The 17,377-nt window shown below is 40.8% G+C and overlaps 1 protein-coding gene across 1 annotated transcript in view; it reads left to right on the plus strand.

Annotated features, from left to right (window-relative positions):
* Positions 1-16,304, plus strand: part of agap3 (ArfGAP with GTPase domain, ankyrin repeat and PH domain 3) — a 133,747-nt gene extending 117,443 nt beyond the window's left edge. The window contains exons 15-18 of the mRNA XM_059343758.1: positions 405-495; positions 2,402-2,624; positions 13,439-13,694; positions 15,892-16,304. Of these exons, the coding sequence (XP_059199741.1) occupies positions 405-495; positions 2,402-2,624; positions 13,439-13,694; positions 15,892-16,134 (813 nt within the window). The 3' untranslated portion in view covers positions 16,135-16,304. The remainder of the gene's footprint in view (positions 1-404; positions 496-2,401; positions 2,625-13,438; positions 13,695-15,891) is intronic.
* The last annotated feature ends 1,073 nt before the right edge of the window (positions 16,305-17,377 follow it).

The following is a 17,377-nucleotide window of genomic DNA, read 5'->3' on the forward strand; positions in this document are numbered from 1 at the left end:
CGTCATCATCCTACAATTCTGCTGCTTCATTTACATTCCTCTTTTCCCCTTCTTTCCAACCTTTTATTGCGCCCTCACCCACACCCGCCCCTCCTCACCCACTTCAAGCTGTCACATGTGGGAGGTTGTCAGACAGGTGCACCGCAGTGTGGGGGATCTCTTATTAGAACTGACAGACATCAGAGATAGAACACGGCTTGTGTCAGCATACTGGGGAGACACGGCCTCATTTTCATATTCATATTGTCTCTCTGCCTCAGTCTTTTCCCAACACTTTGAAAATCTCGTCCCTCCGTTTCCTCGCTGCTTGTCTATGATTTGAGGTCCAGCTGTAATTGTTTGCCTTCTCTTACTCTTGCCATGATTAGTTCCTGCTGACTTATTCTCTCCCTCGTTCCTTACAGTCTCGGTTAGGCAGCCAAAGTGATGCCATGGCCATTCAGTCCATACGAAACGTGAGGGGGAACAGCTTCTGTGTGGACTGTGATGCACCTAGTGAGTATGATCTCCACCACAACAGCTGATTTTTTACTGATAAAGGCATTGTGAGTTGGAAACAATTAGCTTCTGTGTTTCCAAAAATGAGATTGTTAGTGGTTTTATTGCAGTAAAGATTAAAGTCAAAGATTAAAGTATAAGTACATTTATTTGCAAAATATCATTAAAATTATAGATCTCTATTTGGATTGGATTGGATACAGAGAGAAAATCCAAATTTGGAAAATTAGATGTAGTTAAGGTTAAATATGCAGGCAGCAGCCATAATGGCTGTGTCTGATAGGCTCTAATACCCTTTATTCACTCTAAATGTGCCCCAATCCTTACTTTTTTATTATTAAAAGAAAAACTTTTTTCCATTTCTTTCAACATACCTTATTTTAGTTGCATTTAGTTGCATTTTTTTTTTTAATAATGCTGTTGTATTTACTTGAAAGGTTATAGCAACATATCTTATTTTGTTTTAGTGTCAAAATCAATCCAAAATTCAAAAGTTCTTATAGTAAGTCACATTTCTCTCAGGTTTCATTTTATTCCTGGTGACAATGTTGACCAACAAATTATTTTCTGTTATCATGTTATAATGCAACCGTAGCTCATAGTATCATCAGTGTAACTGTGCATATTGTTTTATTTTGTCATCTCACTCTGAGCTTTCCACCAAGTAAGTGAAACAAAGCATTAGATATGGCTATAAGGGGCTATAACAAGTTATCCAAACTTGCATATTATTATAACTATTATAACTACTACTACAAAATAGGGAAGGCTGTTCCTGATGATAGTACAACAAAAAACCCAACTAAGTTACAGTATAAATCAAAAGATTATACAGCAAACGGACCAAGAATAACCCAACACAAGGGACAACAATCCAAAGACAGCACATTCACTCACACTGCTCTGTCAGTCAAAAGGGATTTAAATTAATTAAAGGGATTAGCTTTATAATGTTATAATCTTCTGCAGATTGTTCCACTCGTGTAGGGCAAAGTATTTAAGAGACAATTTCACAATCTCAGTATTCACATGAAGGTTTCTGAGAACCAGATATTCTTGGGACCTGGTGCTTTGTGAAATTGATCTGTAGTTTAAAAGACATGTGAGATGCCCAGGTAGTTTACCAAGAAGTGCTCTGTGCCGTTCTCAGGCTTTGTGTTGGACGGATATGAAACCAACGTTCAGAATGTGCACTGTTTTTGATAGCCAGTTCAACAGTGAAACTGCCACATGCATGGCAAATGTATAAAACTTCACTCTTCACTAGTGAGTTATTTCTTAATTGCCTCAGAGCCATTGTATCAGTTTACCTCATGCTGAAGGTGTCAGAGCCAGAATCTAGCAGCTTTTACAGAAACTGCATCCACTTCAAAGCCATGATGGACACTGTTTTGTTTTTTTAAATTCTATCCAAAAATATATATCTAAAACAAAATCATGAATAACTAGAAGGACAATCAGAGAACATAGCCCTCCACCAAGGCCATGCTCTATGTTGCATTGTTAATGAAAGTGAAAAATTATTTGTATATCCGTCCTGTGATTTGGCCCTGCTCCAAAGTTTTATGGATTCTTTCTTGGCCCATGCTACACCCTACCATCAAGTTTCATGAATAAAAAGCCAGTAGTTTTTCAAACAAACAAACTGAAATGCAAACATGCCAACACTGTCTTTTTGGCAGAGCTAACTGAATTATTTAAGACATAAAAATTCCAGCTTTTCTAACTATAACTAGACGTTATTTTTGGAAGTTAGAGTGCAGTCTAATCCTTTTTAAACCATTTATTCCAAGACAGTTCACAGAGATGAAAAAAGTTCTTAAAACTCCCGTTTAGACTAATTTATAGAGCGGCTCTTCTCTGTTTCTGTTGTTCTAATTATTTCTGATCCTCTGTCATGCAGACCCAGACTGGGCCAGTCTGAACCTGGGCGCGCTGATGTGCATCGAGTGCTCCGGGATCCACAGAAACCTGGGCACCCACCTGTCCCGTGTCCGATCCCTGGACCTGGACGACTGGCCGGTGGAGCTCAGCATGGTGATGACGGCCATTGGTAACTCGATGGCCAACAGCGTGTGGGAAGGCGCTCTGGAGAACTACACCAAGCCAGGCAGCGACAGCACCAGGTTAGCATCCCTCTACAAATAAAGGTGCTGCTTAATGAAGCTTACAGAGATTATAGAACGGGAAGGTGGCACCGTCCTCCCTCCATTACCTGCCGTTTATTAGCCACCTACATTTCAGCACAGGCAGTTCACACCACAAAATGCTCCATAAGAAGCACCGGGGGTCTGCTGAGCCAAGAACACAGTATTTTATGTTTGAGTATCCGTCCATCCTGTACACATTGATCACAATCCCTCTGTTTTATTTAAGTCAGCACTTCTCTATCCCTCTGTCTCCTATTTTGATGATAATACATCTAATAATTCTACCAGAGTATGTGTTGTTTTGTGCCTCTCTCCTTGTTCTAACTTGAAAACTATAATTCATGAAAGGAGGGTCATGTGTGACATTTTTGCACTTAGCTGATAAATGCCCTGACCAGCTCCAAATCCATCAAGTTTGTCACATGACATGTAAGCGCTAATCAAGAAAACATCTTTTAAACCTAAAGCACATGTGAAACCAGCCCGGCGTCTTTGTTCCCTCTCGATATCAGCGAGAGTTTAATAGCAAAGAATGTGGAATTTTCCAAACTTTTCCAACTTAACTTTTTTTTCCTTTTTTTTTTCGAACCAAACAAGCATCTTTCCATCTTTTTAAAATATGTCTCTCTTAAATTATACTTTGCCTACTTTACTTACCCCGTACTGCCCTGCCCTTACTTACCCCAATGAGTATCTGCTCACTTCCCTCTGAGGTACCCAGATCTGGAAGGAGGATTGTTTATCTCTTGGTGACAGGTGAGACCTCGCGTCCCAGTCTGACTAATGACCTGCTGTGTGGCTGTGCAGGTAATTAAGCACACCATTATGGCTAAACCCCACCCCAAGAGCCAGGCCCTCGGGCCCCAAGCTGCCGTGTCACATATCCATCACACAGGGCCGGGTCATCACTCTGTCTGTCACAGCAAAGACTGTCTGCAGGGTCTCCCTGGTGGCATTAGACTGTTTTAACATCACAGCTTTGTAACTTTGTTACGAAAAGTGACATACCAACAGAGAAACATTGCTGCTTTCTTTATTAACTACTACTTCTGCTGCTGTTGGTTCTGCTGCAGCTAAAAATATATACAAATATAATATAAATCCAATTTTAAGGCTTTACTAAGGGCTAAGTTGTGTTAATGGCTAATTAGCTGATATGTTGTTGATAACACATAGATGAAGATAATGCACTTTAATAGCAGTTTATTTGATATAGAACACAGACAGTGTTGCTGTACAGCTCTGTTTGTTTTTGTTCCTCGATAACTTTTACACCAAATTTCACTGAAATCTGTCAAAATTTAGTCCAGAAAAAATGACTGGTTTTCAGTTTTCATGTAATGAATTGTGCAGCCTCGGTGGATGTACGGCTTCTTTCAGTGTTTTCTTCTTCATGGATGAAGCTCATGCTGTAACATTTAGTCAATTAATACAATACAATACAATACAATTGTCCACAATACTGGAAACTGAACAACATTAAAAAATTACATACATTTTATCAACTGATGAAAGTGGGAGCGAGCACAAAAAGAGTGATAACTAAATAAACATTTAACTCATTTCTCAATCAAAAATGCAAATTCAATTGTAGCTATTATTTTTAAAATGTTTAAAAAAATTGTGTTTCTCAGTTATTTGTTTTTTTTAAGTGAAATAGCTTTGGGTTTTTAGCAGCTAGTTGCTAAAAAATAGAGAGTAATAGAAAGATGTCACTTGGGTTCTTGGAACTTGAGATAGGTATTTATTTCTTAACATTTTACGGTGTAAATAGTTAGTTGATTAAAAAATATTAACAATAAGCAATGAAAACAATCATCAGTGTGAGGCCTAGTTTTGGCTGTAAAATAATATTGTGGTTTGATTGATAAAGGTTTATCAAAGCAAATTCAGATTTATTTTTTTTACACTGAAGATGCTTCTATTTAAATCACTTTTCTTTGTTTCCAAGATAAAAATTACAAGTATACAGTTATTCTTATCGGATTAAAAAACAAAACAATCAAACAGACAAAGAAGATCAGCTGTGGACAAACCTCACTGACTTACGCCTTTTTTTTCCAAATGCTGAGTTTTAGATCACTTCAAACTGACTTTTATTAAAAGGTCTTCATAAACTCGTCATTTGTAACGTCAGAGTGCAGGCGTCACAAATGTGGTTATATTTGGTGCAATCGCGTACGTGGCTAAAAATGTGCTGGTTCTAACCCATGGTAAACCTGTTTACACATGTAGTTATTTTTGAATATATCACTTTGCGTGTTGGTTTAGCGTGCTCTTCACAGCAATTTGTAGTCTTTTTGCATTTTAATTTGAGTTTTTATTTTTTAAATACTTATGTCGACAATTGTTTATTTTTGAGAATGAATGAGGAAAAACCCTCTTTTCACAAATTCCCGTACATATATGGGCTGGACCTTACTCACATCACCTAAAACCAGAAACAAGAGGGACATGTTCAACCATTTCCCAAATCTGTGAAGTCTCAGTCACACCAGTGCATGGAATATGTCACAACAATATCAATTTAAGTTTTAACCATGTGGTATAAGCCTTTTATATTCAAGGCAGTCTAAGTGAGACCCCTCATTACATTACTTTACATTACATGTCATTTAGCTGTCGCTTTTGTCCAAAGCGACTTACAATAAGTGCATTCAACCTGATGATACTAGACTTAGACCATAGGAATCAAGTAATCCACTTTCCTGATTTTTTTCTTCTTGTCACTGTGAGAGACCTCTCCATGTGTTCATACTGGGACCATAAAAAAAGTTTTAGTTTGCTAATAAACACTTTTTCACTGTTTTTTCATTCCGCCGGTAGTCTCAGGCCTTTTCCTCTTGAATCCATCCTGCGCTCTCCGGCCAGTTCAGAACTGAATGATGGCCTACAGTTATTTATTGAATGGTATCTGTGCTGAAGTGCTCCACTGTGGACTTGATGAAAGATTATTGATGTTGATTCCTCTCCCTACCACTGTCAGTCCCACGTCGCCTCGGGCAGGAAGGTTCTTCATTGTCTAAAAAATCCGATCTTATCCCGCAGCAGCATCTCCATTAGTTTTCACTGTCAAACAATAAATCTCATTTGCAGCATAACTAATCTTTAGACAAAACACAGCAGTTGTAAATATCATATATGGCCACTGGTTATTGAGATGCTGATGATTTTGTTGCTGATAGAACAATGTGGATGAAACATTGCTATCAAATTACTTTGCTTTATCTCAATGATGAATTATAACCGTCCTGATGGGGTGTAGTTTTTATTTATTTATTTCTTCTAACACCATAAATCCTGACCTGACTCTCTTAACTTACACACATATGAGAAGATTTTAATTGTGTCACCGTGGTGATGTGCAGCAGCTTTGTGATGGCAGCCGGGCAGGCAGTGTATGGCTCCCGAGTCCCACTAAACATTAGTGACACCTAATCTAAACGATTCAGTAACTACCTGAATATCAACTCAGTGTCTGATTGAATGTCTCCTGCAAGACTAGTTTTACCCCCTTGCATTTTTGAGATTTAACTTAAAGGCATTCATCCACAAGATTGGTTTAGCTTATGATATTCTGGATTGAAAGAACACAATATATAGATTTGTCGTACGCAGATCCGCACAGCAACATCAGACTGATTACAGGCATCATAATGGGAAGCATGCTTATATGCATGCATACATGCATGTGTATGTGTCACCTGTTTTTAGATCTTGAAGAGAAAAGCATGGCACCACTAAAGCAAATTGTAAATAATTACTTTTTATATCAGTTATAAGGTATTAATAGGAGCACATTTTAGATTGCCAGATTGTAAAAAGTCCCTTTGGCTGGGTTTTGATCCTTTGTGTTGTATAATAATGCAGTGATAAATGTTAATTCAGCAATAAATGTTCATGTGCTCATCACTTTCTAATAAGCCATTAAGCCTGCAGTTTAATAAGTCATTAATAAAGCCTTTGATTTATCATTAAGTGTATATTATCTAAAATTTCGGTATTAAAATGTCTAAAAACGATTAGACCTTTGTAATATATTTTGTTGAGCTGTGTTCTTACATTGTCCCAATTGTTTCCAACAATTTTCAAACTCAAGAGAAATCTGCAATTTTAATCAAGGTAATGGTCCGTTCTTGAGGTCACCTTCTAATGGCGTCATATCCCCTTTGTGGATGCATCTGTATTGTGGTTTTCTGCAAGAGGCCGTCATAAACTGACTTTTTATCCAATTTTAAGCCACATTTTTATTGTACACTTTTTAGATATTGGTAAAGAAAAAAATCCTTACAGTGAACACTGAAGGAATAGTAACTGCAATGACGGCTATGTTGGTAAAGAAAGATGACTACCATGATCTCATGCTACGTCACGACAACCAAACTTCGTCTTTTGTTGTTATTTTGGTAGAGAGACCCCTAGTGGCAGAAAATTACACATTGTGCGTTTAACACTTCAGGGGAAGGTGTTAATATACATTAAAAAAAATATTTTTCCAGATTTTCAGAAGACAAAAAGTCAGATGTTTCCACCAGAAAAAGTGATTTTTTTCACCACACTGCAAACAAAAAAAACTTCTTAATCATGACTTATGATGGATCTGTTAACATTTAATGATTTATTAACCATTACTACATTACTAGTTACAATTTCTAACCCATTTAAAAAGGAAGGCTATTTAAAAAGCGGTACCTGGCTGTGCTACAGTTAAATCTGTGATAATAAATCTGTGCGAGCCCTGCATTGTGGCTGATCTCTGCAGTCAGCATATTGGATGTTGGAGTTGTTCTTTTAATTAGCACCTGGGAGTCGCTGTGTTTTGCAAGCCACCTCTAATTGCTTGGCATGTTCGTGATAGAAAACACCACAGACTTATTTTGACGGATACTGTGGGGGAGGTCCACCAGCTAACTTTACCCTTATCGTCTACTAGCGCACACACTCGCAGTGACACACACACACACACACACACACACACATACACAGACACCAGTTCTCATTTGGGGGAGATGTCCTGGAGCGTGGACGGATGTGGACGGCTATCCCTCACTGACGCGGGCCTCTCACTGTCACCCTCTGTAGGCTCCGCGCCGCCCTCGGCCACAGGCAGGTAATAGCTCTGATGAGAGCCCTCCACTTTGTTTCAGAAATAATTTGCCACTCCTGCCGCCTGCAGGGGCTGCGTGGTAATAAAAATGAATCACACCGCTAACCTCTCCAAACCTGGCCCCGCTGCCTCTTTTAACCCCTTCTGCTCCGGCTGTGGCATCTTTGCTGCAAAGCTGTTTGTGTTGCGTTTACAACATCGGAGCTGGAGCCAGTTGGACTCCTTTTCTCAGATTTGTCCACAGTGGCCTCTGTCCTCCAAGTCATTCCCCAAAACACAGAGCAAAGCTTCGGGGCTACTCACAGGTTAGGAGTGCTGGAACGCCAAATCTCAATAGAGCTTTTAGAATAGCCGGCCTTGCCAGGAGCCCTGGTGGAGGAAGAGTAATTAATTAAGACAAATGAATGCCTGGGTCTTCCCATGTCCTCCCTCTCTCTCTCTTTCTCTCTCTCAAAATGAAACCCACAGGTCAGTAATTAGCCCTGTGTGGGAGAAGTGGTACCACAGTCACTAATTGCCCACATGCCACCGGGTTTCAGAGCCAGGTAGACATAGAGTAGAGGCTACTTAACCGTGCAATTTAGTTTGAATGTTGTTAGCGTTATAAAATCATAACAAAAAGGCTGATGGCGTGAAAGAAAAGGATCCGAGACAGCCCCTTTATGTGGCTGAGAATTTGAAATGTACGTGCAGCAGGCTGCATACATAAGCAGGGCATGTGTTATCGTCCCCTCTGCTTTGTATGTGAGGCGAGGGTTCAGCAGGGGTTAACAGCATGAGCATTTAAGGGTGTTAGTCTTGCTGGCACAAAAACACAGCCACTCCATCATGAGGAGTCTGACAACCTCATTAATGTCACAATATATTCAACTCATCCCTCTGCCTGCCTACGGCACCCAGATGCTCTCCTGTTGGCCTCTCTATAGAGCTCGACACAACAACCTTTTCAATCCTGGTCATCTGTTCAGACCGCACTGTGGAAGCAGGAAAAGTGGCAGCTATTCCACTTGTAAAAATATTTGTCTTAATTCTTTTGCAGCTGTTCTTCGCAGAGCCGAGCATACCGTGTCTACACTGTACCCGCTGGACCTTAGGGGGCCTTATTTAGCACTTTTTGCTGCGCAGTTTACTGTGTTGCTGCTCCATTTCTGGCCCTTAGCAACCTTTGATGCTTTGGGGCCCAGCTTTCTGTCCCTGTTGTGTGCGCTTTTTTTCATCTCTGTCATTCCCCTCCGAGCCCCCTCTCTGTCTTTCTGCTGCTGTCCCTCTTCCTCACTCTTCTGTCTCTTCCCTCCCCTTGGTTTGTGGAAGTGAAGCTGCTGGCTGCATGGGAATCGGTCCCATACAAGTTGCCCACCCCCACCGCGAGCCCCCTCAAACACCACCACCACCACCACCACCATTTCTCCCCTTCACTGCATCTATTTGATGTGTCCGCAGTGAATTTGGATCCTCGGGGAAGAGTAGGAGGAGCTCTGGAAGCTTTGATTGTTTAGGAGGACTCAGTATGTGTTTGAAAGATGGGCGAGTGGTGGGACGGACATCCTCCTCTTCCTATGGACCAATGCACCTTTATTGCAGGCAGTCAGATTGGTCATTCTGTGGCTACTCCGCCGCTGGCTCCACCCCCGCCGTCTCAGTTTCCCTTCCCTTCTTATAAATTCCCATTCGCCTTTGTCTTTCAGGCTTGACTAATTATCCTTGTTTGTCCCTCTTTATTTGAATTCAGTCATGTGTTCTTGACTCCGTGGGCTGGGTTTAGGAGAATCATTCCGCCATTTGCCACTTAATTAAGTCAGGGTCAGGATCCATTGCTCAACGGAGAGCTGAAAGGACAGAGCTGTAATAGAATTATAAAAGAGGCCTTTCTCTACTATTAAGGCTGCCTTTATCTAGGTGGACTCTGCGTAGGCAAATGAAAGGGGACACCAGCTCTGGACAGGAGCCCATTTCCACTTTAGACTCTGCAAGTATTTTGATGTTTGCCCAAGATTTCTTTACATAAAATCCAAAAGTTAAACAATGATGATCAGCTTTGAGGTATCTCTGAATGATGGAGGAGGTTTGCAGCACCACTTGTTTTTTTTAGTTGAAAGAGACAGAGGCATTTTTATTGGGAACTTTAAGCCTCCCTCTGTCCCCTAAGCAACAGAGAAATTTAGAACAAGTATGTGCTCAAGCCTGGGTGGGGAAATTGGTGTCTGTTGGTGCCCATGCCTGGATGTGTATGTGTGTGTGTGTATGTGTGTGTGTGTGTGTGTGTGTGTGTATATATATAAGAGTAACCATCAGTTCAATTTCCTAAATATCCCCCCATGCTGTGAAAATTCACTCTCCTTTCCCTCTCCACCTCCCCTCCTACTCCGTCCTGGTGCTTTGACATGCTAAATCTGATGATTTTATTTTTCTTCCTCCTGTGGTGAGGAAGTGTCCTTTTCAAGGGTCTCAGTTTTCCCCCTGACTGTCTAAACCCTACCTCTGTTTGGATTGTTTTTCTATTTCAAACAAAAGACTGAGGCGGGATTACCATTTCACTTCCTTTCACACTCTGGCTTTCAAGTGGCAGCAGTTTAGGGAATTTTAAAAAACCACTACCCAGCTGCTTTTGCTTTTATTTTTTTGTTAAAGTAGACTAAAAAAAGAGCTGTGGTTGAATTCAGAGCTCGGCATCAGCAGTGAGTGAGGCCTTTTCCTGCAGGTCTTCGGGGCTGATTTGGTAGCGGAGGCTAACAAAGTGTCCTCAGGGCTCCTTTCTGAGATGTTGACGTCTTCTTAATGGCTCTCCTCAGCCTTTTTGTTTCACATCTTGGTGCTAACTTTCTGCCTCATTTAGCTCATATCAATTCACTGGGCTCTACAGATTCAGCATCTCATTCATGGGTCCGGCTTTCTGAAGCAAACTTTGGACAATAGCTCTAAGTGATTGTTTTTAACCACACTCAGATTTTTTGTTAAAGGTTGTAGATTTTTTTTTCACCTTGAGGATTACAGTTTGGTTATAGAGTTTTCAGACATACTTTATCCTCTTTGGCAGTTTAAAAAGAAGTCCCTTGTTTTCAAAGAGTCCACCGGAAATAAGAGGGGAGGGCGGGACGGCCCCTTCCTGTTCTGAGCAGCCCGCTGCTTCTAAGGCCAATTGATTTGCTAACAGGCTTGTCCACACATAATGACTGAGTAGGGATTGATGGAGGTCTTACACCATAAAACTCTGAGCCACTGCAATTGCGGCCATTAGGGTTGTATTGTTGCTCACATAATACCCTCACTCTTAAGAAAAGATTTTCTTTTGCTTTAGCGGGGAAAAGGACTTTCTCCTCCACATTTTCCTTCCGGTCATAACATAATAATGCACCCATATGCTTATTAATGTTAAGACTATTATAAGAACCGGGCTAAGGTTCTTTATGAGCTTCTGATGGCGTAATGCAGTTAATCAATCTGTGCTGGGGCTGCTGATAAAGACCTGCAGCTCCTCCATCACATCCTTAACTCCTGCAGTTAGGGCCGGTGCCAGGCTCCTCTGTGCAAGACAGACTGCTCTGTGAAGTGAGCCTGGCAGCTGACATATGAGTCTGAAAATGGTTGCTGTCTGCGGTGAGTTGACAGCCTCGACACCTAGCTGCTAAGGTTGTAATAAAGAAGAGTGACTAATGTTGAACTGGTTACTATTGTTAAAACTGCTGCTGTAATTGAAAGCGGGCTGTCTGGGGATAAACTCAGGGTCAGTTCACACAAATGACACAAGAACATATTTTCCCTTCTATTTCTAGTAGGGCTGGGCTTTAAGAATGTAATAAAAGTGCCTTTAAAGTGATACAGATACCAGTTTTATTTCAATATTCCTGTCCAAATAATCTTAATCTTATTCTTAAATAACACAGCCAAACATACAAATAGTCTTTTTTTTCTAGATCTGGGTACAATGAGTATCAAATGTAGGTATCATTTAACTGGAGGAGTTTCAGTATTACTTGGTTTGGGGTTATTTTGGAGATAACCAACCCTAAACTCTAGTGGGTCAACCAGATTTTAATCTTTTGGTCTCACCCTATTTGACTTTCAGTCGGGATCTTCATTAGAAAGTATCAAACAAGGGCTGTGAGGGAACAATTCATTATGGATAATGAATTACAAGCTGCAGAAATTGTGATTTCATCCTCCTTATATGGGTTCTTCTTTCCCATTGTCATAGCTTCCTCTGGCCATTTCTAATATATCGCTTTGCAAGTTTGCCTCCCAATGACTCCCGAACAGTTTCCACCACATATACTCATCACCTCCTTATTTGTCCAAACAAAGAAACCTCTGGGATTACTTTTTTGCCATTGTTGTTCTTCCTCCATTGTAGGCAGATTTTCAAACTTATTTCACTTATTAGCGTTGACTTAGAGATTGAATAACATTAACTGTAAATGTTTATGTGTCCTTTAAATATCGTATTACAAACCTGTTTGCATTACAGACACAATTCCCTCCTTTCATCTCATCGAGGTGGAAACAAGTAAGAAAACCAAATGTGTCCGTGTGGCTAAATACTATTTTTGTAAATTGGCTGAACCAGCCCTTTTATAATCATTTAATGTGTGGGCGTGAGCTTCCGTTGCTCATCTACAAGGTTGATTTTGGCAGTCAAGTTGTGCTACTGGAGGTTGTTGTCACTGTGATTATGATGAAATAGAATTGAATTGTCAGTTTGAACATGCTGCTAAGCCTCTGCCCGTTGATAGAGAGTCCCACGAGAGCCTTGTCACTCCAGCCAGCGTCGCTGCTTTAACTTATCCGCTCAAACCTTCTCCTTTCTGTCACTCACCCACAAATCCAAACAACAGCCTCTTTCTGCTCCCCTTATCACGCCGGCTGACAGGGTCACGGGGTTAGTGCCACACTGGGCATGCTCAGTCATTCACATATTGATATTGATTTTTTTTCTTTCTTATTTGGACAGTTTGTGTGTGGGCAGAGAATGAAACGGGGGGTCAAGATGGAGAGCAATAGATAGAATTCTGCCTGGCGATAGAGGACGGAGCCTTCCCTCAGCCTCTATTCTCTGCTGCAGGCTGGAGTGAAGGAGCCCCACATCCCACCGTCCCTCTCTGGCTGCCATTCAGCCCCATCGATCTGACTCAGGGCCCAGCCACCCCAAGGGAGACCGGGGCTCCGAGACACACTGCCTCTTTTGTGGAGGGGATCCACCAGTTCAGACTGACAGCCGACAGTGGCTGATAAAAATACGTCCCCCTCCTTCCTGTATTGTCAGCAGCAGACATGCTGTTCAAGATGTGTAACCTTTAGAAAGCTGGCCAGGCTCTAACCGTCTTGCTGTCGACCTTAATCACTAGAAAGTGGAATATTGCCCAAAGCGTCACAGCCTTTGGCATTCTCTCATCTCTGCAGCCAATCTCTCTGTATTATTTCCCACTGTGATAGTGGAGGCTATTGGCTTTCCTGTGCTGTAGTAATTTAGAAACGCCACTTCTGTGAGTCTCTTAGGCCAATTAGTGTAACACTTCCCTTGTGTGTTTACATTCAACTTTCCTCTTATGGCGTTGTCTTTAAATCACTGCCTCTGGGTTAGGAAATATGTGTTCAAAGTTCTTTAACCTTGGTGCTAAATTGCTCTTAGTTGTGTACGTATGTTCACCCCGTCTGACCCGCAGCGTCCTTGTCATTTCTCTTCCTCCAGGGAGGAGAAGGAGCGCTGGATCCGAGCCAAGTACGAGCAGAAGCTGTTCCTGGTGGGACTGCCCCAGTCGGACGTGCCCCTGGGGCAGCAGCTGCTTCGGGCGGTGGTGGAGGATGACCTGAGGTTGGTGGTGGTGCTGTTGGCCCACGGCACCAAGGAGGAGGTTAACGAGACCTACGGGGACGGAGACGGACGCACCGCTCTTCACCTCTCCTGCGCCATGGCCAACGTGGTCATCACACAGCTGCTCATCTGGGTGAGTCTGAGCTTTGAGAGGAACGATCAGAGGTGGATGAACTTTGTTATTGTAATTATTTAGTGTTTGGCCCAAGGTTATAATAGTTTGGGATTTTTCATTAGTTTTAGTTTTAATTTCGTTGTCAATTTTTGTTTTCAAATTCAGTTAGTTTTAGTTAGTTTTCAGAGTGAGTTCATTAGTTTTAATTAGTTTTTATTTTTTGGAAAATGCTTAGTTTTAGTTTAGTTTTTATTAGTTTTAGTTTTTTTGTAATGGGGTATTTGTTGGGTGCCAGATTCAATAAGGTCACAATAAATGTTTCCTTTGTTTCCTTTGTCTGATCCATCTCAGCCCCAATAAGTTTATTAAGTCATAAAACCAGATGGATTAAATAGATTTAATATCAACCAAAAGAATTACGTATGAAAAAAGTTGACAAAGACGAAAACTAAGGACATTTTCACTATAATTTCAGTTAGTTTTAGTTAGTTTTGTAACCACAAAATACAGTTTCAGTTAGTTCTCGTTTTTTAAAAAACTCTTGTTTTTATTTTTATTTCAGTTAAGGAAAATGTTTTTTCAATTCTAGTTTTTGTTATTTCGTTAGTTTTCGTTAACTATAATGACCTTGGTTTGGCCATCAAGTTATTTAGACGTTTAAGCGTGAAAAACAACCAGCAATTCTCTTTAAGTTTGTCAGATGTGCCAGTTTATCATTACATGTCCCTCCAGACACTAAGTGCTAAAAGTTAACTCATTTGATTTTTATTTTTCATAGTAATCTATTCAGTCGAGAAGTTTTATTTAATAAGCTGTACGTTTATAGACTGTATATAAAAAAGAACGACAAATCTTTACTCCCTCTCACTGTGCAAGGCAGCGGGCGAAGAACTATATTTGGTAACTTCAGTGGATATTAAAAATGGGGTCCCCGTGTCTCTCTGTTTGGTCGTAGAACCACATGGACTTGTACGAGGAGAACTTGACTATGACGCCATATTAAGGCCAAGTATGAATAAAAATAAAAATACAAACCGGGGGGGGGTTGCAAATTTACTAGATTAAAGTGCCAAATCTACAAGAAAAAAATGTGCAGATTTAAGAGAATTTAAAGTGGCAAATCTGCTTGAAAAAAGTCGCAGACTTACGAGACAAAAGTGGGGGAAAAACAACTTTTTTCAAGCAGATTCACCACTTTAAATCTCATAAATCTGCACATTTTTTCTTGTAGATTTGACACCATAATCTCGTTTTTTTATTTTTCTCAAAATATTACCCTCCTCCCCTGGGTCCGTATGTTTTTTTTAAACATTCTGGCAGTATGTAATATCCTCCAATATTCTCTAGGGTTGAAATTTGCAAGTATTTCAATGAGTGCCCAATTAAGGGTTAAAAAAAGCAGTTAAACCATCGTGGGTTTTAGTATTTGACCAAATATGAGAATTAATGTATTGCGCTTTTAATTAAGTATTGGGAAAATTATACTGTATATGTGATGTTGTCCTACAATATTATACAACTTTATTGCTTTATCTACAAAAAATGTTAAGGGGTTCATAAAGTTAAAGTATGCATAAAGCTCATTGCTTAAATTAAATTCTACAGGTTTTCAATGAAAAATTTGCCCATTTTTTCAGGTTTTTTCAGTTAAAAGTGATGTATCCAGCCATCCAAAAGCTGTAATGTTGCTTTTTCCAATAACACAGTTATCATTGTAGTTTATAGTGAAAAAGACAACAAAGACAGCTCTAAAAAAAAGCTTCTGGTGAGGAGAAAAATTGAGCTTCTGACTAGAAATAAGAAAAAAAAAATAGTAAGTTATTATCAGTAATTGATTTTCACACTGTTTTACGCTGTTGCTCAGTTGGTAGAGCGGGTTGTTGTCTGATCGGAAGGTTGGTGGTTCGATCCCCGACCATGGCAGCCTACATGTCGATGTATCCTTGAGCAAGATACTGAATCCCAAATTGCTCACCTTTCGTCGGTGTGTGAATGAATACCCAATGGTGGCAGGTGGCACCAGTGTGCTCTGCTAGCCTCGGCCACCAGTATAAATGTGTGTGTGAATGGGTGAATGAGCGCAGAGTGTAGTGTAAAGCGCTTTGGATAAAAGCGCTATATAAGTGCACCCCATTTACCATTTACCATTTGCCTGGAAAATCCTTGAAATGATTATGTCTGAGCTGCCTTTCATCTCTGTTATGTTCTTCCACAGTACGGTGTGGACGTGAAGAGTCGGGACGCTCGTGGACAGACCACGCTGTCCTACGCTCGGCGAGCAGGCAGCCAGGAGTGCGCGGACATCTTACTTCAGCACGGCTGCCCCAACGACACGAGCAGCCTGACATCTGTGGCCACGCCCAACATGAGTCGCCGCAACCCCAACCCCAACCCCAACCCCAACATCAACAACAACAATGCCCAGTGCGAGCTCAACCGCAGCATCAGCATCATGTAGGAGCCGGAGAGACAAAGCCACCCCGTCTGTTCCCAGTACTTCCTCCTCTGTTTCACACTGTGTAACCCAGAATCAACGGAGAGCTGTGATGGACTCAGTGTTTAAAATCCACTCGGAGTGGGTGTTTGTGGTTCGGACATTGTACATTGTTTGTTTTATATTATTATTTTGTATTTGTTGAATTCATTCAGTCTTGGTCTGAAATGATCACGATCAGCTTTAAGCTTTTTGTTTTTTAAGCGCCAACCAAACAAATGACTTACTTTGGCATTCATACCTACTCTACGAAAAGCATTTCCTTAATGCTTGAACATTTCCTTTTATGTCTTCCCCTTCTGCGACGTGAACTGGTTTTATAATGAGCTTGAAAATGAGAAACTTCCTTCAGATTTTCCAAGCCTAAGCATAATAACATAAAACTGTGAGGAATAGTTTTATAAGTGACAAAACACTGATGTGGGAAAAGAAACTAAATCTTCCATGATCTCATGATGGCTGTTACAGCTTTAGTAATGATGCATGTCTCCAACACAGCCATCAAAACTCTTGACATACTATTCATATACAAAGGCAAAGCAATTATAGTTGAAGAGTCCAAATGATTTAGATACTTAATTCACAGGAAAATGGGTTCGGATCATCATAAAGGAGTTGATTGCAGAATTCCTATCGGGGGAAAGTGAGTCATTTCCTTTGCCACCCCCTTATCGTGATCCTCCAGTAAAAGTGTCCGTGACTATAAAGGAATTAAGGGGCATGATGTTTTATGACCGGCGAGCCGCATGGCTTTGTACGCGTGCCTCTTCAATCAGAATTCATTCAGATTCAAAGGTTTGATTGAAACACTGAACTCGCACCATTAATGATGTCTTTGTTGGAGTAATTTTCCGATTGACTAGATTGTGTTGATAATTGTTTGACATAGATAGATAGAGGAACATCCACCTCTCTGTGGCCAATCGGTACTCTCGAGAGCTTCTCCTCTTCTGTTGCTGTGAAATACATATATGGTACTGTGTGTGTGTGTGTGTGCGTGTGTGTGTGTGTGTGTGTGCGTGTGTGTGTGCGTGTGTGTGTGCGTGTGTGTGTGTGTCCATACATAACTGTGCAACACGTGTGTGCTTACGTCTTCGTCTGTGACCGTGTGCAGCAGAGAGCGACTGGGCATTTCTGTTCAATAACATTGGAGAAAAAGGAGACCGGAGAGAAGACACCCGCAATGAAGATTTGGGAACATATATGT

Source organism: Centropristis striata, chromosome 11, assembly GCF_030273125.1.
Source record: "Centropristis striata isolate RG_2023a ecotype Rhode Island chromosome 11, C.striata_1.0, whole genome shotgun sequence".
Lineage (NCBI taxonomy): Eukaryota > Metazoa > Chordata > Actinopteri > Perciformes > Serranidae > Centropristis > Centropristis striata.